At 39.2% G+C, this 25,261-nt stretch overlaps 1 protein-coding gene and 1 long non-coding RNA gene across 3 annotated transcripts in view; one reads left to right on the plus strand and one right to left on the minus strand.

The window, feature by feature from the left end:
- Positions 1–3,933, minus strand: LOC143145588 (uncharacterized). The gene is made up of 2 exons (XR_012991732.1): positions 3,828–3,933; positions 1–2,826 (listed from the first exon to the last, which is right to left on the minus strand). It is a non-coding gene; the product is annotated as an uncharacterized LOC143145588 (long non-coding RNA).
- The window catches only part of Gprk2 (G protein-coupled receptor kinase 2), a 27,296-nt gene continuing 4,738 nt past the window's right edge, over positions 2,704–25,261 (plus strand). Inside the window, exons 1-4 of one of the 2 annotated variants that reach the window (XR_012991730.1) lie at positions 2,704–2,887; positions 18,956–19,051; positions 22,299–22,656; positions 24,094–25,004. Coding sequence is in view for 1 of the 2 variants with exons in the window: in XM_076309108.1 (XP_076165223.1) it covers positions 2,836–2,887; positions 18,956–19,051; positions 22,299–22,656; positions 24,094–25,000 (1,413 nt within the window). In the remaining variant the exon portion in view is untranslated. The remainder of the gene's footprint in view (positions 2,888–18,955; positions 19,052–22,298; positions 22,657–24,093; positions 25,005–25,261) is intronic. The other variant, XM_076309108.1, reaches the window with a different exon arrangement.

Here is a 25,261-nt window from a genome sequence, read left to right on the forward strand (position 1 = left end):
TCGCGCGGTCGACACTGCCCACCGCTTTCTAATCCGGATTCACGAAACAGGAATCGCATCATCGAGAACAACCGTTTAAAACCTTTAACGATTCACGTGGTTCTTTCTTCTCTACCATCCCATCAAAAATCTCCCGTTTTCGTCCGTTACTTAATTTAGAGCTCGTGTCGAGTTCCCCATTCGTTAGCCGTCGCAGTTTAATAGGATTTACTGGTATCCGTGTAATACAGCAAGCCATAAAATCCCACTTTGATGAGAATCCATCTAATTTGAATCTTATTCCACGGGAGTCCATTCCGTAGCTCTACTCGTAAGTGGCTTGGCTTGTGGGGATGGGGGAGGGGGGGACGATGTACAGGGTGAAAATTATTGATACAGCCGGGAACAAAGTGCTCCTTTTAGAAGACTCGAAGACGTAGAATATTCTTCTTGTTTTGGAATGAAAACCTATTTTAACCTAACCTTGTAAATGAGTGGGATACCCGAGTACGGAAAATCTTTCGGTCGATTCCTAATTAAAAATTGATCGTTGATCGGTGTGATCGAATTATCGACGTCCGATATCGATGAAATGTGTTCTGGACTTTTTATTTATACTTGTAAAAAGGAGTTCGTTGTTCTTGGTCGTGACGCTATTTCTGTGTCACAGTGTATAGAGAACAGCGAAGGGAAACGGCTGGTCCGTTGGTGGGAATCGAGCCCTGGAAAAAGTTATTAGATTACCGCGTCGGGTATTATGCCGACGATGCGGTTAGTCGCGTCGTTATCTTTATCCCCGTAGTACACCTGCTGCGCGTACTGTTCACGCACATGTGAGTCTGCAGTTTCGCACGTAGAAGCGCGACAATAGGTGCGTGTCTCTTACGCGGCAGATAAACAGGTGAAGCGCGAGAAGCATAGTGATTTTTCAAATACACTTGCGCCACGGTGAAACGAAACGATGGGTCTGGCGCAAACGATCGCGATATCCTCATCCCTGTCCCACGGAAACAGTGGCGTAGTACGGCTCTTGCTACGCTCAACTTTACGTGGAAAAAGAACACGGAGTCACTTCCCGTATAAACTCATAAAGTAGAGAACGATACAACCATTAACGAGCCTTCTAATTTAAAAGCGAAAAAAGTAAATTTTGAAAAAAGCTCAACCCTCGATAATATTGTTATGCGATAGAATGTTCTTCAATACCTATTACTTTAAATCTGTGCAGGGAGGTTTCATTTGTTCTTAATTTGTGGCCTAAAAGGGCACGAAATGGATGTTGCATCGAAGCGGCAGTAATTTTTCCGTCGACCCTGACCACAGCTATCATCATGACGTATCCCTTTCAGAAATTAAAAAAATATGTGTAAACGAAGCAGCGTCAGCTACTTCGAAGAACGCGCCACCAATCGCATACAAAGTATTCGACGGTAAAGCGTCAGTGTTATTGTCGGCTACGCCACTGTCGACGCCTGCAATCCTTGTCACGCTAATAACACGGCAATCTGAAATCTGGTTCCAGAACGTACATCTCGGGGATCGGTATAAAGAGGAATACATTAAACGCTTCGCGGAGTGGCGTTCTAAAGGAGACTGGAAATACGCAAATAGAAGGGTCTCCGGTATACCGAAACCACCGATACACAGGAAACAAAGTTTCTCGATCCGTTATTCCGTAAACAGTACTCGCCGCGTCTCGATGCATAACTTAATACAGCGGGACGAACAAGGATTTTCTAAGGTCGATCGTTATTCCCCTTCGTAAGCGGAGATTCGGGTGACAACGGGTGAAAAAGGAAGAAACGTAATCGTGGACGTTCAGTCTCGCGTAGTCATCCTCGAATCGTGGTGATCGAAGACACAATTCACAAAGAAGGATCTACCGGATGCGCAGGCATCTCCCGCGGCGTCGTTAAAGTGGCGAAGTGAAAGGCGCTGGTACGCGCGTGCAAGAGTCGGTCGTCGTCCCTTCGTATGTCGTGAATCCGCGATACACACGTGACATTTTTACGATGGCACGCTAACGCGGCTCTGGGGATTAGCCGTAACGATTGTTAGCGGCCTGTCGCGTACACGATCTCCGCTGGTATTTAAGGGCTAGACGCTTTCACAGTCGAGGTTTGGTGTGCGTCGCGCGCTGCGATCGACCGTCGTCCAATCAGAAAAACGGAAGAGTTACCGACTGCCGCACCCCCATGAAGTCACCTTCGCAGTGTTTCTTTTTCGCGGATAAAGAAGAACCGTGGCGAGGAGCCACAATATTGTAAACACAACGATCCACACGAAGGACGTGCATTTCGATCACTGACGGAAGTGTTTCGCGAGAAAGTGACCGTTCGATTTTAATTCGACGATTACGTCGCGAAATCGGGGAATCAACGACGCGGTGAAAAGTGAAACTCCCCCACGTTCGGTTCTGTGCAACGTTTAACGTTACAAGTGCACGCGGCATCGGAAAGGGTCGGCTTTTGACCGGTAGAGGGGGCCAACGAACTCGAGTCGACTCGATAGGTGGTTCCTCCGGTCTTCGACGTGAAACGCCAGGATCTACAGTTCGGACGTACTTCGAAACTCGAACACGAGTAGGTTCAAGTCAACTGTCCGACGAAAGTCTGTCGACGTTCTTCCTGTTGTCCTTAGTCCTCGGTGAAGGGGGACTGATCGGTCCTCGTGGTGTCCTGGGGCCGCAGATGGGAGCTGGTCTGCCGAAGCCCGACAGGGTGCTCAACCCCGGAAAACGACACCAGCTGTACGGACTTCCGTTCGAGACGTTCGCTGCTCCTCCCCACCCCGACCGTCGGCCGGCCAGCTTCTCCTCCCCGATTCGGCCGCGTAAACCCGATCAAGCTGGAATTGATGGAGTTGGAGAATATCGTGGCGAACACTGTTTACCTCAAAGCGAGAGAAGGTTAGTGACTACTGCTGGCGCTTTTGCTCCGTTTAAAATGCTTTTTATCGCTGTCTTTCTTCGACTCGCAAATACCATAGTTATTCCTATTTTTATTTTTTTTTTTTTCAACTTATCGCGGTTTGAATTATTCACGCCATTTTTAACCGGTCCGCGTCAATTTGGCCAGTTTGTCGGTATTGTACGACGCGTCGTTATTTCGACGTCCTAACGGGCAAATTATTTGATTTGAAAAGGACAAAAATTCGAATCCAGATCGCTGTGTCGTAGCACAGGGAAATTCAAATATATTTATTCAAAATTTTAGCGTTCGTTAACGATGTTTAAAGTAACTTGGAAAATAAATAAGCGAAATACATCGTGTCGTACTTAATACACTTAAGAGGTTAATAGTTTAGCGTGTACACGATACGACACATTTCCGGTAATGTGGCGTGGTGTCTAGACGAAGAGTAATGCTCGTGTACTGTACAGAGTGTCTCGTTAATAAGTGACGAAACTTTAAATATGATAGTGTTATGAACAATTTCTGTCCACGGTAGGGTAAATGAAATAAACTAACCCAAGATTCACACGGTATCGTTAAGGTCTCTCGTTGGTCGTTCAATTTTGAATTTACAATAGAATTGTCGTTAACAATAGGGAAGTTAAGACTGTAAACGCTTGTTTTCCGAAATTAGAAAGTACAACGCTAAACGTTTCCTTCAGAACCGTTTGCTCTTCGGCTAATTATACAGATTACGGTTAAACGATGTCTCGTAAAAATTATAGCTCGAAAAGTGACAGACGGGGTACGTTCGCGTTGTAAACACAGTCGCATTCGATAAAGTGAAGTTAAGGTCTATCGTGCTTCTATTGATCGACTGGTTCTTTAAATATAAATAGTACGATATACTTGTTTCTTTTCTTCTCTGTCTCTTTGCTGCGAGCACTAACCTACCTTCACCAAGAGCGGATGACACCTGTGCCACTCGTCCGTTAACTGTTTACTCTGTGTCCCTTCGTTTCCTGCACGATAAGGTACCTTCGCAACGATATGCATACGAATCACTACGTACGTTTTATGTCGCATGGAAACAATCGCAGCCCTGTACCGTCTTTTTATACCCCGAGGTGTCGTCCAGGAAATATCTCGGGCATACAAGGTGGTCTACTAGAAACCGACCATCTCATCATTTTGAAAAAGACGTCTCAACGAAAACGAACACGAAGCTAATTTCGTTTTTTTTTTCTTTCTTCATATTTCGAAGGTCATCGCTATCTTTTTAAATTGCAAATTCAAAACACTTCGAGACGACCTCGTACACGTTGAATATTACACAACTTTATCGAAAGACTCGGAATACATGCATACGCTATTATTTTTTTCAAAGTTTTTTTTTTTTTATTTACAAACCATTCATTTCAGAGTACTTGCAAAGTAATTATGTTGATCACGGAGCAGTAGTTAAAGAGCAATTGCATTAATCGTGACAAAACGGAAACCTGTTTGTTCGACGTTGACGAGCAAATTGAAAATCAACGATCAAATTTTCCACGATGCCTCGTACTCGAGAAAATTCATTTTCAAAGATTCTCCGTATGTGTTCACGCAATGTATCCGCAAATTTCGCGGTCGGTATCATCTTCAATGTTTCGCACCTCCTTGTACCTACCTTCGTGTTGTGCAATTGTTTCGTCACATTGTTGCACATAACGCCATTCTTGTTTGCCATGTGCCGCGAGGTGTAGCTACTAGTATAAGTCTTCCGTATGCTTCTGCAACAGCAAGAAAGTTTAATGTTGCAGGCCCACACACGCGCGCGCACACACACACACACACATGAGGTGTTAGCGCACGCTGCGTACACGCTGGAGAAACGTTCAAACGCAAATGAACGAACTGTTTATAAAATATCGAAGGGGGATTCGCTAAATTGGGAAACATTTCGATGGCTTCTTTGATCAACAAGTTACCCCCGACAAGACGCCGCTGTTATGCTACCGTGGAAATTGTACGAAGTAATTGCGCGAATGATATTTCGTTCCGGTGCGCGTACTCGACCGAGGTAAATTCCATGAAACGTTTCCTATTTCCAGATCCGAAACACCCGTGTACAACGTCCGCTTCTGAATTTCACGCGCAGATAGCTCAAAATTCGCCATTAATCTCGCACGAAATTATCTACGTAACCGTAGCAATTCTAGAATAATTTCACACCTCGTCGATCCCGTTACAGTTTTTATAAATCGTCTTTCTCGTGACCGCGCTTACTCAATGGTGAGGAGTGGGGGGGGGGGGGGGGTGTACTCTTAACGAATTCTCAACACCGGATACATCAACACGTTGATGTATATCGTTGACGTTGATCGCCCCAGGTTTTCTACACGTAGGTCGAATCACCCGTTATTATCGTTTCGTTTCATGTCAACAGTATTATCGGTGAATTTATCTTGAAATTTTTAAACAATGATCGAACGGTTACGAATGGGGCACATTTTCGTATCGTTGGATTTTGCATCGTATTGTTTCTTCCAACAATACGAAAATGTGGACTTCCAATAGTTTGAACTTGTGGTTCGAAATTTTTCACTACGAGATTTATTCGAGATTAAATTATCATTGTTATTTATTTCATCGATAAGCTTGATCTTGGATATCTAATCAGCCCAATTATCCGTTGTGTAAAAGCTCGTTAAGAAACATAACCTCGATACCCCTCCACCATTTTTCTCTTTACGAATAACAGATGTCAGCGCACAGAGCTCTCGTAACACGTTCGCGATAAGCCGAGCAACCCCTAGTATTTTCACGAATTTACTCGCTGCACGCGAAATTAAGTTCCCATTAGAGGCCTGGATGCCTGGTCCAGGCAAGCAAGCTCCGTCGGTTTATATGCAAATAGCTTAATGAGAACGCGTATCGGCACAGGATCCTAATTAAACTGCATAGTTTACGTTATTACGTTCTTGCTGTTTGTATCGCGCGCGATAAAGTACACGAACCGTAGGATTGACGCGAGCGCGCATGCGCGCGCGCACCACTGGTAATTGCAGACTCCATGCGGGGCCCGAGGCGATTTCGTTAAGGTAGCTAAACTTTCCTTTACCTAAAGCGTCCCGCGGTCGATGTATCGTCATCCGGAATAATAATTAGCCTAATTTCTAACTACAAACCGATCAAAGGAATTGCACGTGATTCTATGTGCGAAGGTTTGGCGAGGGGAGGTTAGAAACGGACTAACCTTTATGTTTCGGGACGAAAAGGTACATTTCGTGTAAAGTTTGTCAATAATACGCTCATCGATAGTACAAATATTGTGGAAACTCATTGTAGTCTTGGACGAGCCTCCTTTAGATTGTGAAGATTGAAAGAGGATAATAGTAGAATAAATAATGTAAAGTTTTATCAGTATATCATGAACAATTAGTAATTGGACTTAGGGTGTCGTGTGTACGAAGGATTGGCGAAGGGAGGTTAGAAACGGACTAACCTTTATGTTTCGGGACAAAAAGGTACGTTTCGTGTAAAGTTTGTCAATAATACGCTCATCGATAGCACAAATATTGTGGAAACTCGTTGTAGTCTTGGACGAGCCTCGTTTAGATTGTGAAGATTGAAAGAGGATTATAGTAGACTAAATAATGTAAAGTTTTATCAGTATATCATGAACAATTAGTAATTGGACTTAGAGGAGAAGTTTTTATACGTACGTTGTACTGAATTTCTAATTGTACATTTATGCTACTTTTCCACCTATTCATTTTATAAACAGGAAGAACGTTTTTTTTTTTCGTCGGATTATTATTGTTAACGAAATGTAATAAAAAACGTTTACGTTAAATGAGATTTCACTATAAAATCGGACTACAAATACTTTCATACATAGATCAATACCTATTTATTAGCTTAAAACACGTTTAAAACACTGCCTGCTGTTTGTTTACATCCATGGCGGTGAGACGTATTTACACGCGTCATAGCAATTCAAAGATTACGATTCTAATACTTTGGTAGCTGCTGGAAATTCTATGGTAGTACCAATGTGTCTACAAGCCTAACCAGATCTAATTTTATTATTAAATAATCTTAATAAAATTTATTACTAAAATTTAGTAATAAATTTTATTACTAAGAAATATCTTGCTGCACGATTTATTAAATCGTTTAAATTAAAGAATTAAAGAATTCCAAACGAGTCAGGAAATTAATGGTATTAAATATAATAGATAAGTCAATTATTGTTTTGTATCCTACCAAGGTCAACACCAAAGCCAAGAAAAACAGGTGTACCTTACAGTTTGTAATAGTAACGGTGGGCGGTAAAACCGAATGATCAACAAAACTTAAATAGTAACAAAATGTTGTTGAGCTTTATTTGGCCAGCTGGTTCGTGACTGATTTAGAGAGATAACTAAACGCGAAACGTTTCTAAGTATACGAAGAAACTGTTTGAACTGTGCGATTTTTTTGTTTTATTTTGAACGAAATCATTTTGTTTACACAGATCGATTATTTTCGTTATTCTGTGTGCTAAGGTATGACAATGGAAGATACTTGAAAAATGCATATTTCAATATATATATATATATATATATATATTGCATCCTACCAAGGTCAACGTCAAAGCCAAGAAAACAGATGTACCTTACAGTTTGCAATAGTAACGACGGAGAATAATAATATATATATATTACTTTATTGAGTCCTGTATTTCAGATCGTATACAATTCTGCTTATCATCGTCATTGCAATTATTATTACGAACATCCGGATTCTTCCTGAACAAATTGCTTCTATCTCCATAGAAATGACTAATTCCACAGTATCGTGGCGAGGAAGTAAAATTGCGCAGGAATGATAAATTGGCGCGTCGTAGATTGTGTCCCCGACGGCGCGTAACAAGTGCATAACGTGATCGTTGATAACTCATAAATCCGCGAAGCGAAGACGAACTTATTGTACCGGACCGATCGGGACACATCCAACATCGGCCATTAGCACGTTGTACGTTTAGACTACTCCTTTCTCGTGGAACACGCGCGGTTCGTTTCAGAAACGTAATAAAATCAGGCTCATTCGCCCAAGGACACGTGTTCCCAGCGGTGGGTCGTAAACCCGGTCCGTATATTCGCAATCCGAGCGGGAACTAATTGCGAAGAAACGGTCGAGGCGATAAACGTCAGGGGAGGAATAGCGAGCGAGCGTATCCAGAGCCGATTGCACGGTGGAGCTTTGAGGCGCCGCTAAGAATGGTAGTATTTCAATCCTACCATCCAATATATCAATTAGACCGCAGGGCGGAAGACCGGGGATATGGCCGGTAGTCTCTTTTATACGATGTCTTAACTCTCTCGCGGGTGTTTGATCGGGCGGGATGCGTTCGTGCAATACAGCGCCGCTACTCTTCCGTCCTGCAAACGTCCTCTTCCGTCTTGCGAACGTCCTCCTTCGTTCAAGCTATTCAGTTCGCAACAAGCGCGCTCGAAGCGCGTATCAAGTGTTACGATTCGTATCGAATGTAAGTGTAAACGATGGCGTGTCAATTTGATACGATACGTCCAAAGAAGGCGTATCGAACTAAAGTATTACACGTATTAAACGCCCTTCGCGGCGCTGTAAACGCTCGTTCGTATACAACGCGAGCGGGAAAATTGAGGTTAAGTTTGCACGCTTGTATCTCGAAATGTACACAGGTCCGCATGCTTTTACCGACTTATGGGAAATAGAAATTATAGGGTTCTGCCGTCTAGAAAGAAACCTGAATTATCAGTGAGTGAGAAATTCAGTCGATTGAAAATTTTAGAACACTTACGCATACATTTTCATTTTAATAGTAACAATAGTAACAATGTACGAGTTAGATTATTTTATAGAAATTTAATACGAATATTAAATTTTGTGCTGAGACGAAACAATAAAATTTCGATGAAAAACTGGACCAAACAGTGTACATCATACTTTGCAATCTCATACCGCTGGGCGATCTCTGCTAACAATGAACGAGTCGTATCGCCGAAGGAAATACATATTGTTTTTCGCAGTTTTCGTTGGCCACAATTCGAATTCAGCGAGACTCACCGAAACGGTGAGGAATCGTGTGGCTACGTCGATATCGTTCCGAAACACGAGCATGTTGTGCCATTAGCGAATCGACAGGGCGATGGGAGTAGGAAAGAACGAATTTTAATTAACATAGTGGCGGCGTGAATCCCGTGCGTCGAAGAGTTACAAACGAAGCCTGTTGCGTGGCACGTTGAAAAGTAGGTAAATGGGCGTTCGCGTGATGCGGCATCGACGTCAATGGGCTTATAATCACATCGCCTCGGTGAACTTTATAAATGTGTATACATATAACGAGCAAGACGAGCGTTAACGCGACCGGCTGTAAATTACATAAGAACCACGAACCCGTACGGGTTAATTGCGAGGGCACTGTTTCCATCGTAATCGTAAACACGGTGGGGATAAATTGCCGCGAGAAGAAACGAAAGCAAGACTCGTAGGTAAAGAGATTAGGGTGGAAGAAAAATTAATACGGAGGGTGTATCGCTGATCACACTTAAGAAATAACCGTGGACAAATTTCGGTGCTCTTCGATAGAGAAACATCTCTTTATAAATCTGAAATTAACCCGTTGATCTTAGTACGTTTCTCGGGTCTTATTCGACCCATCATGTCCTGACGATATATTACTAGGTTGTTCGAAAAGTTTTTGGTCTATCTATCACTTTTTGGTGAAAATGAAAGACGATTTTTTTTAGAGCGTATAAACATTTTATTAAATTATATATTCTCTATTTTGGGAAACGGTACGACTTTTATTTTTCTATACTGAAAACTATTACAATAGATTGACAAATAGTACCGTAGAATTACTATAGTCGATACTATAATAGATTGTGCCATAGAATTACAAAATTCCATCGCACGTTATTGACCATTACAATCGATTACTAAATCAATGATAAAATAATTGGGTCCTCGAGGGATTGAGAAAATTTTGGATCAAGTTTAATCATTTATATTGATAAATTATACTTCGGCTTCTTCGTTCAGGAAAAATTCACAAACGATCGATAATACACCTTTTTTACATGGTAATTTATTTACGTTTGTCTCGGCTGATACAGAAATTTCGAATTCTGTTTAGTTTTAGTTGGGATGCGCAATATTTTAGAAATCCAACGTATCGAGTATACAATGGGACTTTCGTCCCAGGAATTCCTAATGTATAATAATCAAGGTGGTGTGTTTCTCTTTTGTAACCTCGAGAAACTACTCGTTCGTATTTAACAATCATCCGCGCTAGTGATTACAGCGAGCCGGGTACAATTGTCGTGCAATCTTTTTAAAAAGCAAGGTTTGCGTGATAATAAGGAGAGATCAATGATACACTTTATCGTACCGTTAGGTGCAAACGTGACCGGGTTGCATTTGCACGGTTTGAAAAGGAACGACAATTGTTCCGAAGGGTCACGTTCCTCTTGACGCACATCGAGTCGTACAAGAAATATTAAATTGAGAAATATATATATCGAGAAAGTAGCATTGTATTTGTTTATCCATTCCATTACTCAAGCATCGTTATGTTTCTTCGCGAAGCGTTAAATCGATAAATAACAGTATCTCGCATTTATTGAAAAAGTACTTTTAAGTATTTTTTTTAACGAAAATTCGGTCTTTTAACAAGATCTTTTAACAAGATCCGGTGATCAGAATTTTTGGAAATTATTTCATCCTTGGTCCAAATTTCAAATATTGGCTTATTCGAAAAGTAATTTCGTTTTTTTTTTTTTTTTCGGTGAAAATGAAACACGATCTTTTTAGGGCGTATAAATGTTTTATTAAATTATATATTCTCCATTTTGGAAAACAAAATGACTTTTCGAACAACCTAATAGGTACCATTATTGCGGTATTATATGGTGTATTTAACGCGAAAAGAATGTTGCCGAACGATTACGTAACAATTTGCAAATTTTTTTCTTTTTTTTTTTTGTTGTAAATACTTAACACTCTATCGCGCGATTGTCATTCGAGACGATAATCCGGTAATTATTTTGAGTCGCGTATAATCGACTTGTTGTTAATTATCGTTGAAAAAAATATCGCGCGAAAAAGACAAAGATAATGTTATCGTGTATACGTGTATATTCATGAGTTCCGACAAATAACTAGCACTTTTTCTTTTATTTGTTATACGTTCCTCTATCTATGCATCCACACTTGCGTAATCGCGGGGACGAACAAAAATAGAAATTAGTAATATAATTCATCAATGTTACTGTTTTCAGAATTTCAGGTAACTATTGCACCGCACTGTGAAAAGTGTCTTTAACCGTTTGAGTCGCAAGGGGTATTGAACAAAAATTTTTCAACAAATCCCGAACAGCGCTTCTATTTTTTATATTCGAGATTTTTTGACAGAAAATCTGAAAAATGTTGCTCAGGACTCGAACGGTCGAGCAGAAATTGTTTCTTCGCGAAACGTTAAATCGGTAAATTATTTCACTTTTATTAAGTATTAAAATAAACGTATTTCACTTTTATTAAGTATTGAGATAAAAGTATTTCACTTTTATTAAGTATTAAGGTAAAAGTATTTCACTTTTATTAAGTATTAAGGTAAAAGTATTTCACTTTTATTAAGTATTAAGATAAAAGTATTTCACTTCTCTTAAGTGTTCAGATAAAAGTATTTCGCTTTTATTAAGTATTCAGATAAAAGTATTTCGCTTTTATTAAGTATTGGGATGAAAGTATTTTACTTTGATTAAAAAAGTATTTTTAAGTTTTTTTTCTTTTTTCTTCAAGATTCGGTGATCAGAATGTTTAAAAATTATTTCTCTCTTGGCCCAAATTTCAACTATTGGCTTGGTCGGGAAGTAGTTTCGTTTTTGTTTTTTGTGAAAATAAAACACGATTTTTTTAGAGCGTATAAACATTTTATCAAATTACATATTCTTCATTTTAGACAACAAAATCACTTTTATTTTTCTATAGTGAAAACTATTACAATAGATTGACAAATATTACTATAGAATTATTATGGTACATATTATAATAGATTGTACCATTGAATTACAAAATTCCATCGCACGTTATTGACCACTACAATCGATTATTAAATCGATGATAAAATAATTGGGTCCTGAAGAAAATTTTCTTTACATATCATACCGGGGAAGACCCACGGAACAAGTTGAATTATTGATATTGATAAATTATACTTTGGTGTCTTCGTTCAGGGAAAAATTAATAAACGATCGATAATATATTATTATAGAATTACTATAGTAGATACTACAATAGATTGTACCATAGAATTACAAAATTCCATCGCACGTTATTGACCATTACAATCGATCTCTAAATCGATGGTAAAACAATTGGGTCCTCGAGAAGTTGAGAAAATTTTTTTTTTTTACAAATCGTATCGGATCAAGTTGAATTATTTATACTGGTAAATTATACTTCGGCTTCTTCCTTCGGGGAAGAAATTAATAAACGATCGATAATACACCTTTTTTAAGTGATAATTTATTTACGTTCGTCTCGGCTGATATAGAAATTTCGAATTCCGTTTAATTTTAATCAGGATGCGCAATATTTTGCTAATCTAACTTTCCGAACGAGCCTATATTTGAAATCTGGACGAAGAGTGAAACAATTTCCGAAAATTCGGATCACCGAGTCTTGAATTTTTCGCTCACCGGGTTCTCGTAATAGGTCGTTGTCGCGTTTTCGTTCGACAAAGGCCAGAGGAAAGGCGCGACACACTCTCAGAATTAACTTCGTTCATTAATTTGCAAATGTATTCGCATTGGTAGCGGCTCGCCATTGGTCGCGATGCCGTAATACGTTTATAACGTTTCAAAGATGAATGAACCGCGACCTTGCGCGATCATTTTCTTGTACAGTTCCCTCGTTTAGGGATTATTTCGTGGACCGGTTGCGTTCCACGGTTTCGTCTACGGAGAAACGAGATTCGTATCGGTTCAAATGATTTCGTTCTCCAAAATGGAGAATATGTATGATCGAACAAAATGTTTCTACACTCTGGAAAAATCGTGTTTCATTTTCACACGATTTAGCTGCTCCTCGATACCGGGAAACCTTTCTTTACAAATCTGATATTCATCCGTTGACTTTGCTACGTTTCTCGGGTCATATTCGACCCGACGTGTCCCGACGATGTATCATTTTTCTACAGTGGAAACTATTACAATAGATCGACAAATAATACTGTAGAGTTACTATAGTAGACACTACAATAGATTGTACCATAGAATTATTTATTTATACTCGTATAGAGTTATTTTCACGAGAAAAAAAAAGAAAAAACGAAACGACCCGATAATAACGGGCGAAGTAAAAAGTCTCGAGCGTTTTTCGTTAGACGACTTCATCGAGCCGTATCTCACGATGCACACGTTGCATCTTGTCATTCTATACTGCGACTTAAAAGCGACGTAATGCTTTAAAAAAAGTTCTCCGACAGTTTGCAAGTTCAGTGTATTCGGTTGCGCGTTAGAGCGTTTCAAAACGAAGGTAAACAAAAAAATAAAGCGAAAATTCGATACATTGTTCGCTAGCGCTACGACCAACGGGACAATTCACCAATAGGGACGAGGACTCGTTCGATCGCGGAATTATGAAATTACCACCGAATTGATAACGAAAGTTATCGAACGAAACGGCGCGTATTTGAAAATTCTGACTTGGTTAATTTCATCGTCGAAACGAAGAGAGAGAGAGAAACGCTCAGAAGTTGTTACTTCGCCTATTATGTACGTACTCGGCGTCGAAACTACGCTCGCTCGATGTTCCGAGGATTCATTTGCATCCGTGCCCCCTTCGTACGTGGCTCTCACCGCTTCGAGAATGGCTCTCGCTCGATGACATAGCTCGCGGTGATTTCTTGTATTATTCCCGCGAACGATTATCGTCGTATTATCTGTGCTTCTTCTTATTGCGGGGAATCGTTCGAGGAAACAACGTCGAATGTTTTCCCGCGATGTTAGATTAACGTTGAATCTATCACCGCTGCCTCGAAAACGACCTTCGCGATTACATTATTCCCAGAAATGTTTTGCCAACGCGAACGAATCACTTGCCCGTTCCGGTATTTGTATTTCTACTTACCGCGAGGAGTTCGGTCATCGAGAGACTAATATCGAATTATTTCCCGCGACGTAAATACCGCGTTTCGTGTTAGCTATTGGCTTGCTCGGAAAGTCGTTTCATTTTTTTTTTTGAAACACGATTTTTTTACAGTGTATAAACATTTATACAACTATTGAGTTGGTGGAAAAGTCGTTTCGTTTTTTTTTTGAAACACGATTCTTTTAGAGTGTATAAACATTTATACAACTATTGGGTTGTTGGAAAAGTCGTTTCGTGTTTTTTTGAAACACCATTCTTTTAGAGCGTATAAATGTTTATAATACTCTACAAAAATTGTGTTTCAAAAAAACGAAATGAATTTCCGAACAACCCAATAGTTGGATAAATTTTTATACACTCTAAAAGTATCGTGTTATGTGTATTATAAACATTTATACACTCTAAAAAAATCGTGTTACAAAAAAATGAAATGACATTCTGAACAACCCGATACTTACAAACACTGTTTCATAAGACAGAATTATTATTATTATTATTGTTATTATTATTATTATTATTATTATTATTATTATTATTATTATTATTATTATTATTATTATTATTATTATCATTATTATTACTATTATTAACAGTTTCATTAACCAAAATGAAACCAGAAGTATCGAGTGAATCGTTCTCTGGTGTAATATATCTTCATTTCAAATTTCTCACGTGGGAGAATTATTTTCCAAATTTCTACTTCGAGGATTCCGATTCACCGATCGATCGACTGCATACGTTGCACAAATATAATCAGTCGTTCACGGTGCCGCGAAAACCGTGGCAACACCCTACGACTCTTTCTGTTCGGGCTGTCTGTGGAGTTTTTTCGCTAGGGGATGATGTGGGGGGTGGGGGGCTACGATCGATGACGAAACGCTTTTCGAGGAAATTTCCCGCCCGTCCTCGTCTCTTTTCCGCGACGAAGAGCATCGTGCAAGTCGAGAGCCGATTGGAGCATGCGCGTTTAAATCCCGTCGAACGAAAGACGACGTTAACCCACTTACACCTCGCGTCTTACAGAGGGTGCGGTGTAACTCCACGCGCGGAGAAAACACACCGATCGCGACCAAATAACGCAGAATGAAATTTTTTACGCGATCGGTATCTCTACCACTGCGAAGAAACTTCCACCAGCTTTGTTCGATCAATTTTTTCGCACCCTTAACCGGTACTCGAACCGATTGTGTACTGATGTTCCATTTAGAGGAAATTTAAGAAATCGATTAAATAAAATTTTAATGCCGAGATAGAGAAAACGATTTCTTAAATTTCCTCTAAACGGAACATCGGAACACCTTAATTTAAGAATTTAAGAAGGTGTTAATTTATTTAATCTAACTTAAACTAATGGAATTATTGTTTTATTTGATCGTTTAATCATCGTGTGTGTAATTCTTCTCCAAACCTGGGGGATTTTTCTTTTTCCAAATAGAACTCGAATCTATTTGTACCGATGTTCCATTTAGAAGAAATTTAAGAAATCTTCTCAGGGTTAATTTATTTAATCTGACTTAAAGTAATGAAATTATTGTTTTATTTGATCGTTTAATCATCGTGTGTGTAATTCTTCTGCAAACCTGGGGGATTATTCTTTTTCCAAATGGAACTCGAATCTATTTGTAGCGATGTTCGGTTTAGAGAAAATTTAAGAAATCGTTTCCTCTTTCTCGGCGTTAAAATTTTATTTAATCGTTTAATCATCGCGTATGTAATTTTTCTCCAAACCTGGAGGATTTTTCTTTTTCCAAATAAATTACCAACCAAAAGAGAACAATCCATCGAGAAATAACTTGCTTCTTTCACTCCGGAGCATTCCCTCATTTTTACACATTTTATTTCATTCGTTCGATTCGTGAAAAAATAATCGCACCTTTTGTTAAGGTAACGATTTATCAAGGTATTGACCAGGATATTGGAACTATAGTATGTAAAAACAAATCGACCAATCTTCATTCATCGAACGATCTCGAGATCGTTAAATTATCTTCGCTGTAGCAAATTTCGGGTCTCAGCTAAGGTTGTGTCGTTTCGTTTTCGAGCTTTCGAGATTCAATTGTCTCGTGATATCTTCAACTCTTTAAATTATCTTCTACCTTAAATATCTTCTAACTCGTTGAAAGCTACGTGATTTACGGTCTTTAAAGCTCCACCTCGCCGAAACTACGGATACTGATAATTACGGGCACGGAAAACGAAACCGTGCCACTTCACCTGCGGTTAGCTGAACTCTGGAAACTATTTTCAACTACCGGCTCGCGTATTGATTATCCAACGAAACCGTTTTCTGTTCGCATACCTGGGTCTCGAAAGCCACCCGGAAACAACGTTTTATTTATTCGTTCGCTGGTTGGCTGTATCACAACCGCAACTAACACGTATTTAAACGAAAATATTTATAACCCGTATATTTATCGAACGCATCGATACGAATCGATGACTGATCAATTTCGTACTCGATGAAATCGAGTGGGAAAAGGTCGGCCGACATCGATGAAAAATCACCGGGGTTGAAATTAATTTTCGAATTTGATAATAAATATTTGTACGGAGAACGAGCCCCGGAGCGCGCAGCTAGGAAATAAAATAAACGTGACGAGCAACAGAGAGGAATTATAATTAGAAAATATAGTATAATTGTTATAATTATGATTATAGATAAATTGTAAAACTTGGTCCGGCCAAGGATCAATCCTTAAGAAATGATTAAATTCTTCAGCTGCGTTAAACGAAACGTTGCGATTGTTATTTCCTTTTACGATACGCTACTAAATTTTTTAGTTCGAATTTTTTAACAGAAGTTATCATTGCGTTCTCGGTACTTTCGGAACTTTTCTTAAAAAATTGAACGTACGCTACCATTACGCCACAATAATACTTGCTAATCGCTACTAAAATTGCATTTCAATGTAACAATAAAATTTTTACATTCAATTACAAATATATAAAAAAATTAAAAAAAATACTCTACTGTCCCTGTGATACTATCGGGTTGCTCCGGAAAGTAATTTTGTTCTCCAAAATGGAGAATGTATAATTTAATAAAATGTTTATACGCTCTAAAAACCTTCATCTTCGCCAAAAGAAAAATACTCTAATGTATTCTCTTATATACTCTTATGTACTCTGAAAAAAAGAAACGAAACGACTTTCCGAACAACCCAATATTTCGAAATTTGCTCAATTTGGCTCGATGAGTATTTTCAAATTTTTAATTTCCTCTTTTACCCCATTTTTTTTTTTTTTTTTTTTTTTTTTTTTTTTTTTTCTTATTTCAATCGCGACAGTTTTCCAACTCGAATCGATTATTTACACTCGGTGAATACAATATCCGTTCGAAAAATCAACGCACGAACTTCAAACTGATTTTTCCTTTCGGATGCACAATGCACAATGCACTTCTCGCGGCCGAGTAGCCGCTCCGTTGCATCGCGAACTTTGAAACGTTTCCTCGACCTTTGATTATCCCATTCGACGCGGTGCAACGGAAAGTAAATTTGTTTCGATAACACCTCTGAGAAGCTAAAAATAAAAACAACCTTTCAGCTATTAAACTTTTCAGTTTAATAGCTCAAGTGAATTTATTCAAATCGAATAGTGGCCACGTTTTATTAAACTTTTCAGTTTAATAGCTGAAATCAATTAATTAAAATCGAATAGTGTTTTTTTTTTTTTTTTTTTATTATAAATTCCCAAGTGTCTTTACAATTCGTTCAGCAAGAACATTCGGTAAATTGTGTTATCGGGTGAGGTTGATTAACACGTGGATGTTATCCCTATGGAGAACATCTGTTAAGGTAAGGTGCCTTTAGGATAGTAAATCCTTAGGATGTTTCGTATTCAGTCTGCGGGGCAGACTAGTTTCGTATATAGCTTTTTTGCTAATTCGTTAGGGTGATTGTCTATTCTTTTCTTGTAACTCTTGCAACGGGTGTTGATTTCGTCGTTAACTGTTTTCACTTGGAGGTCCTTCCGGATTTCGTCATTTCGAACCTACCAACGGGCATTAGTTACTGTTCTAAGGATTATGGACTCGTGACTCCAGATTAGGATTAGTGACTCAAGCTTAGAAATGTGGCTTTTGGCGGCAATGCCCCACATCTCGATGCCGTGTGTCCAAATGGACTTTATAATTGATTTCTATATTAAAAGTTCATTGTCAAGACTCAGTTTAAATTTTCTGCACGTAAGCCAGTACACGTTTCTCCTTTTAATGCGAATTTGATCGGTTTTAGAGCGTATGTGATGTTTCCAGGTTAATTTTGAGTCCAAGCGAAGTCCCAAGTATTTAACCGATTTGGTTTAAAGAACAGTAGTATTATTAAGTTTTATTTCAGGAACAGTACCTTTCTTTACGTTGAAGGTAATGTGTGTTACACTTGTCCGTGTTCACTGTTATGAAAATCGAATAGAGTGGCACGTTGACATTGACATTGGAGATTTTTCTATTCGGTATCTACTCGAATGGAGGATACGTGTATTTAACACGTATCACGTGTGTTGAAAAGACCCACCGATAATGGTGGACAAGAAATAGATTGCGTGCAGTACACGAAGCTGTCGAATGGAGAGGGTGTGTAGGGGTGACGCGTGACATCGAAGGGTGGAAGTGTAAAAAGGGCTCGAGACTTAGAAAAGGTAATTTCGTGGGCGGTGAATCCATGAGCAAATCCATTTGCGAGCCAGACGTAATTGCGTTGTCACGGGAAATGGTGGTCACGCTCACGTGACACGAAACGGTGTCGAAAACCGGCCAGAGATGAATATTATTATTACAAATAATAATAATAATAATAGTAATATAGTTGATCGCGAGCCACCGGTTTCGAGATTCGTCGTCAAAGATTACGCGTGACGCGCGATTGGTGCCCGATAGGTGTTCATTTGTCGTTAAATATCGTGCTTTGTTTGATTTTCAGGCGGTGGTGACAGCAACAAGGGTAAAAGCAAGAAATGGCGGAAGATACTTCAGTTTCCACACATCTCACAGTGCATCGGCCTAAAAGATAAACTCGGTGAGTCGAGACGATTTTCGATTTCATCCAATTCCAACGATTCTCGTATTTAAAATGGTCTAAATCTTTAAGTTACAGTACTACGTTAAACATGAGCCTCTAGAAATATCTTGGTCGGGGCACGGTTAGGCGAAAATCTTCGTTAAGCTATACCTGTGTCCCCTTTGGAATCCAAATAAGAGTTTACGATCATTTCCAATTGATCCAATTTCACGACTTAGAGAATTTAAAAGGTCTAAAACCAGGAATTCGATGATCATCGAGCGACTTCAGAGTGACCTGTTTGTAAGCGATTAAGTGGTTTGTTTATTAAATTCTTCGATCGCCTTGCTATCACTAATAAATATCATTATTTCTGCAATGATAAATTCAGATTCAAGCTGCAAGCACCTATCTATATTGCCTAAGGAGATTTCTCGGTATTCCTTTATGCTGAAAACAGAGCCAAATTTCTGTTGACTTTCGAATATCGTTTGAAACGTATTAAAACCAAAAGCTAGTTTAAAATTCCTCTTATATTACGGCACAAGTTACAATATCACGTTAACCCTTTTGATTCAAGAGGTGATCCTTGGTCCACACCTAATTCGGTGTACTATTTTCAATCCGGGGAAACTTGGTGGTTTGGAATACAAATTGGACATTTAAATATTACGTTCTTGTAATATACAAAATATACAAAATGTAATATACAAAAATGTTCCGTTTCAGATTAATTTCACGACTTAGAGAATTTTCTCTACGACGATTTCCAATTGATCCAATTTCACGATTCTCGAATTTAAAATGTATAAAACCAGAAATTCGATGATCATCGAGTGACTTCAAAGTGACCTGTTTATAAGCAATTAAGTGATTTGTTTATTAAATTCTTTGATTCCCTTGCTATTACTGGTAAATATAATTACCAGCCTCTAAAAATATTTTGATCGAGGTTCAGTTAGGCGAAAATCTTCGTTAGGCGATATCTGTGTCCCACTTGCGAACCAAATAAGAGTCTAGGTGAATTGTTTCGAAACTGTGACACGATATCGAAACTTCTTTTATTTTCCTTTGTTAATCGACGCACGAGCCCTCGTTCGACCTCACTTCGGATTATTGGATCAATAATTTGGATTCGATAATTCGGATTATTGAATCAATAATTTAGACCCGATAATTCGAATTATTGGATCAATAATTTAGACCCGATAATTCGAATTATTGGATCAATAATTTGGATCTGATAATTCGGATTATTGGATCCGAAATTGAGGTCGATCGAATCTCGCGACGCCGAGGATGTGAAAAAAACGAAGGAAAGAAAAGAAAAAGATCGAGTAGGTGGTGGTAGATCGGAGACACCTCGGATAAGAAGACGTTTTGGATTTGTTGTCTCGGTTAATTGAACTGTCGAAGCATTAAAATCTCCATTTAATGCTCGATCGTTGTTTCGTTGTCGAGGATAACGAATATCGTTGTCTTTGTACGTTTGATGTAAAAAATTATTTGGTTGTTCGGAAAGTCGTTTCGTTTGTTTTTCGTGGAAATGAATTTTTTTGAATTATATGTTCTCCATTTTGAAAGAAAATCTCCATTTTTCTTTCGGTAAAAATGAAACCAGATTTTTTTAGAGTGTACAAACATTTTTACTAAATTATATATTCTCCATTTTGGAAGAAAATCTCTATTTTTCTTTAGGTGAAAATGAAACACGATTTCTTGGAGTGTACAAACATTTTTATTCAATTATATATTCTCCGTTTTGAAAAACGAAACAACTTTACGAACAACCCAATATCTCCGCTGGAGAGCCTCCTCTTGATCGAATTCGTTCCACGGAGTTGTGTTGTGGCCGATGAACGACCAAGAATCGACTAAAACCTGAAGGAGAACCAATGGCGAAAGTTTTAGTAGATTCTACGGGCTATTGTAGTCGATAGGTTCTGTCGTCGAGGAACCGCAACAATAAACTTACATTACACGATAAGGTTGCTAAAGAAGCTCGATAGTTGGAAGAAAATGGCGCTGAGAATCCTTCGCCGCTGTTCGGTGTACGTTTTCGAACAAAGAAAATCTACGCGACTGTAGATTCTCTTTCTTCGTTCATAAATTACATTAAGACTCGCTCCTGTATTCTAACGTTTTTATTACCTAAATCCTAAAGATAAAAAGATATTTCCATTTCGAGACATCGTTGCGTTACGAACAATTAGAAAACCAGGTGTATCGAGAAAAAAAACGAGAAATTTTTAATACTCGAGTATCGAATTATCCAAATAATCCGATGTATAAGAGATTTTGATACTTTGCAGGAGAATCGTGTAAATTGTTTTAATTTAAAAAGAGAGAGAGAGAGAGAGAGAGAGAGAGAGAGAGAGAGAGAGAGAGAGAGAGAGAGAGAGAGAAAATGTATCCCGGTGATTTTATTACGCTTAAGCTCCCTCGATGTTCATTTGCTTAATTACGTGTTACGTTAACGTCCTCGCGAACGAGGCTAACCATCGCTTCTCAATTACGAAACATTACGTCGGGAACCGTGGGATTCGTAGATAGAGAATTAATTGAACCGCGAGGGAATTATTCTCATCGTGTTCGCGTGCCTCCGCAATGGTCGAATAGAAGCCAAAGGGACTTCGATACGATTTCACGATTATCGAGAATCGCGTCTGCTACGAAGTATTCGTTGCCTGCTCGAAGAATTCGCGCGGGAAATTAATTTCCGGAATGTCTGCGATACTGATCACCACCGGGGCTGTTGCGTTTCTTTTTTTTTCTTCTCTTTCTCTCCCTCTCTCTCTCTCTCTCTCTCTCTCTCTCTCTCGCGCGCGCGCGCGCGGAACAATTAAAATAAAGTTAATTGGCGCCTGATAAAAATACATCCAACTAACCTCGCCGTGCTAAACGATTCCACATTGCAAACTAGCATGTGCAAACTTACAAACATCACGTTTTAATTGTATTAATTTTATTAGAAATTAAAAAAAGTCTACGCGTACGGTGCAGCGCACGTAATTAAAGAATTTATTGAAAAATTGAATACAGGTGTCGGTGAGAACGTTTCTCGAATTATTGGTCGAAAACGGTCAAACATTCAATAATCGCAACGTTGATGAAACAGTTTTAACTCGAGGTTCGTTAAAGTACTGTTCTTTTATTTATTGTTGGTATAAGTTTCATCTTCGTTGTCGAGATGAGATATTTAACGTAATTCTTCCGGTACGTGTGTTCAACGACACGATTTTAATGTTATCTAAATTTTTGTTAGACATCAGGTATGGCTATGTGGTGGACCAGCAACCGATCGGGCGTTTGTTGTTCAGGCAGTACTGCCAGGACAAGAAGCCAGCCTACCATCGGTACAATCTTTTTCTGGATGCGATCGAGAAGTACGAGATCGAGATGGACGAGAATCGCACCGAGCTGGCGAAGGACCTGTTTGAGCAGTACCTGAAGAGAGAGGGCTCGGAGGTCGTCGACGTCTTGAACGACTCCTTGATAGCTCAGTGCGAGGAACGACTCGGTACCGGTGGGAAGGAGCTCTTTGTCGAGATCGCACAGACCGTGAAGAACTTCTTGGCGGGAGAGCCTTTTTCAGCTTTCCAAACCAGCTTCTATTTCTATAGGTAATTCCTGGACTCAAGAGCCTACGGCATCTTCTTGTCTTTCGGTTATTACAGACGCGTGTATCTATGGAGAGCACTATGTACCGAAAACGATCCTTGCCTTTTAACACTGGAAATTTCCCTGTGAAATCCTCCAAAACAAACCATGTTTGATTTTTATCTTTTTAAGAATAACTCGACGCGTCACAGTTTTGTATTTCACTTTGTAACAGACCATGAACAGGAGTCGGTTTAAAGGAATATTGGTTTTAGAAGTATTCCGTAAACTCTTTTGTAAGAATAAGTTGCATCTTGGTACTCTGTCGCTTGGCTTAAGAAACACGTACAGGTACGGTTACAGTTGAATCGAGTCTTCTGAAATCCAATGTAAATATTCAACGGATTATGTTTCAACTTGAAAAATTGCTCTGTGTTTTTATCAATATTCCATAAACTCTTGTGTAAAAATAAGTTGTGCCTTGGTACTCTGTCGCTTGGCTTAAGAAACACGTACAGGTACGATTACAGTTGAATCGAGTCTTCTGAAATCCAATGAAAATATTCTACGCATTATGCTTCAACTTGAAAAATTACTCTGTGTTTTTATCAGCATTCCATAAACACTTGTGTAAGAATAAGTTGTGTCTTGGTACTCTGTCGCTTGGCTGAAAAAACATGTATAAGTACAAGTACAATTGAATCGAGTGCAAATATTCTACAGATTATATTTTAACTTGAAAAATCACCCTGTGTCGCTATATATTTGAGACTGTAACTGCTGCAGGTACCATGCTTTTAAATCTATATATATTATGGATCCCTCATATCTTATATAGCATATGTAACGTAGTTTTATACTTGAAAGTGTAGATACTGTGGCTCACAGATGCTCTTTGTAGCAGATGGTCAGCATTAACTATTAATCGATAATTGCTCAGGGTGGAGCAATCTGATCTGCACACAAGATCGTGAATCTTTATCTAACTGAATACATGTATGCTTCCACTTATAGCATACTCATTTATTATATAACAGAACTAATTTTGAGTATGACTAATTATTATAAGTATACTATTAATAGTAAACTTACTATTATAAGTAAATATTATAGTAATACTATTTAAGAAAGATCACACACTTCACACTGGGAACACAGAATTAATGTCCTAATGTAGATTATATTTAAAAAAAAACGGTACCCACATAATGACTTGATACATAAAACCGTAATTACTGGGTAATCACAGTTTACACAACATAAACACATTCATTAGCATCTCGGCTTAGTACTTACAATCAGTCGCAACGAAAGAGTCCATCGTTTATCTTTACGACTAAAAGAAGGGTACCTCGTTAAAGATTTGCTAGAAGCAGTAAACATTTCCTCCCAGTGTTTCTAACAATAGCGAGCTCTGATCGAAGATAATTCTTAAAATTCTACAACTTCTTTGTTTCCAGGTACCTTCAGTGGAAATGGCTGGAAGCGCAGCCGGTGACGTGCAAGACCTTCCGTATGTACAGGGTGCTTGGAAAAGGCGGTTTCGGGGAGGTCTGCGCTTGTCAGGTGCGTGCAACAGGGAAGATGTACGCCTGCAAGAAATTGGAGAAAAAACGGATCAAAAAACGTAAAGGAGAGATGATGGTCCTAATAGAAAAGAACATACTTCAGAAGATCAATTCGAAGTTCGTGGTCTCGTTAGCATACGCGTACGAGACCAAAGACGCACTGTGTTTGGTGCTGACGATCATGAACGGCGGCGACTTGAAGTTCCATATCTACAACATGGGTGGCGAACCGGGTTTCGACATAAACCGCGCAAGGTTTTACGCGGCGGAAGTTGTTTGCGGTTTGGAGCACCTGCACCTGCAGGGGATCGTCTACAGGGATTGTAAACCGGAGAACATACTGCTGGACGATCACGGACACGTGAGGATATCGGACCTCGGACTGGCCGTTGAGATTACTGAGGGAGACATGGTGAGGGGACGAGTGGGCACGGTAGGCTACATGGCTCCAGAAGTGATCGACAATGAGAAGTACACCTTTTCGCCAGATTGGTTCAGCTTCGGTTGTCTTTTGTACGAGATGATAGAAGGCCAGGCTCCGTTTCGTGCCAGGAAGGAGAAAGTGAAGCGGGAGGAGGTCGATAGGAGAGTGAAGGAGGATATGGAGAGGTATTCGCCCAAGTTTACTGAAGAGGCGAAGAGTCTCTGCCAACAGCTGTTGAAGAAGAGCCCTAAGAACAGGCTGGGATGCAAGTATGGCAGACACGGTGCGAAGGAAGTGAAGTTACATGGGTTTTTTCAGTGCTTGAACTGGAAAAGGGTCGAGGCCGGTATGTGGGAACCGCCGTTTGTGCCGGATGTGAGTAGGTGTCGTTCAAATCGATTCTCTTGTCGTTATCCTTTCGTTTGGAAACATCAGGCAATCGGGTCTCTCTCTCTCTCTCTCTCTCTCTTTGTACGTAGAAGTCGAATGATCGTTGATAGAAAAGTTTTGGTTTGTCTTGAGCTTTTAGAAATTTATATTTTTGGACAACTCTACGCTCTCTGTAGAAGTACCATTTCCCAAAGTCTCAAGTTAACATGCTATCGTTAATGTACTATGTAACAAATTTTTATACTT

This window comes from Ptiloglossa arizonensis, chromosome 4 (assembly GCF_051014685.1).
Source record: "Ptiloglossa arizonensis isolate GNS036 chromosome 4, iyPtiAriz1_principal, whole genome shotgun sequence".
NCBI lineage: Eukaryota > Metazoa > Arthropoda > Insecta > Hymenoptera > Colletidae > Ptiloglossa > Ptiloglossa arizonensis.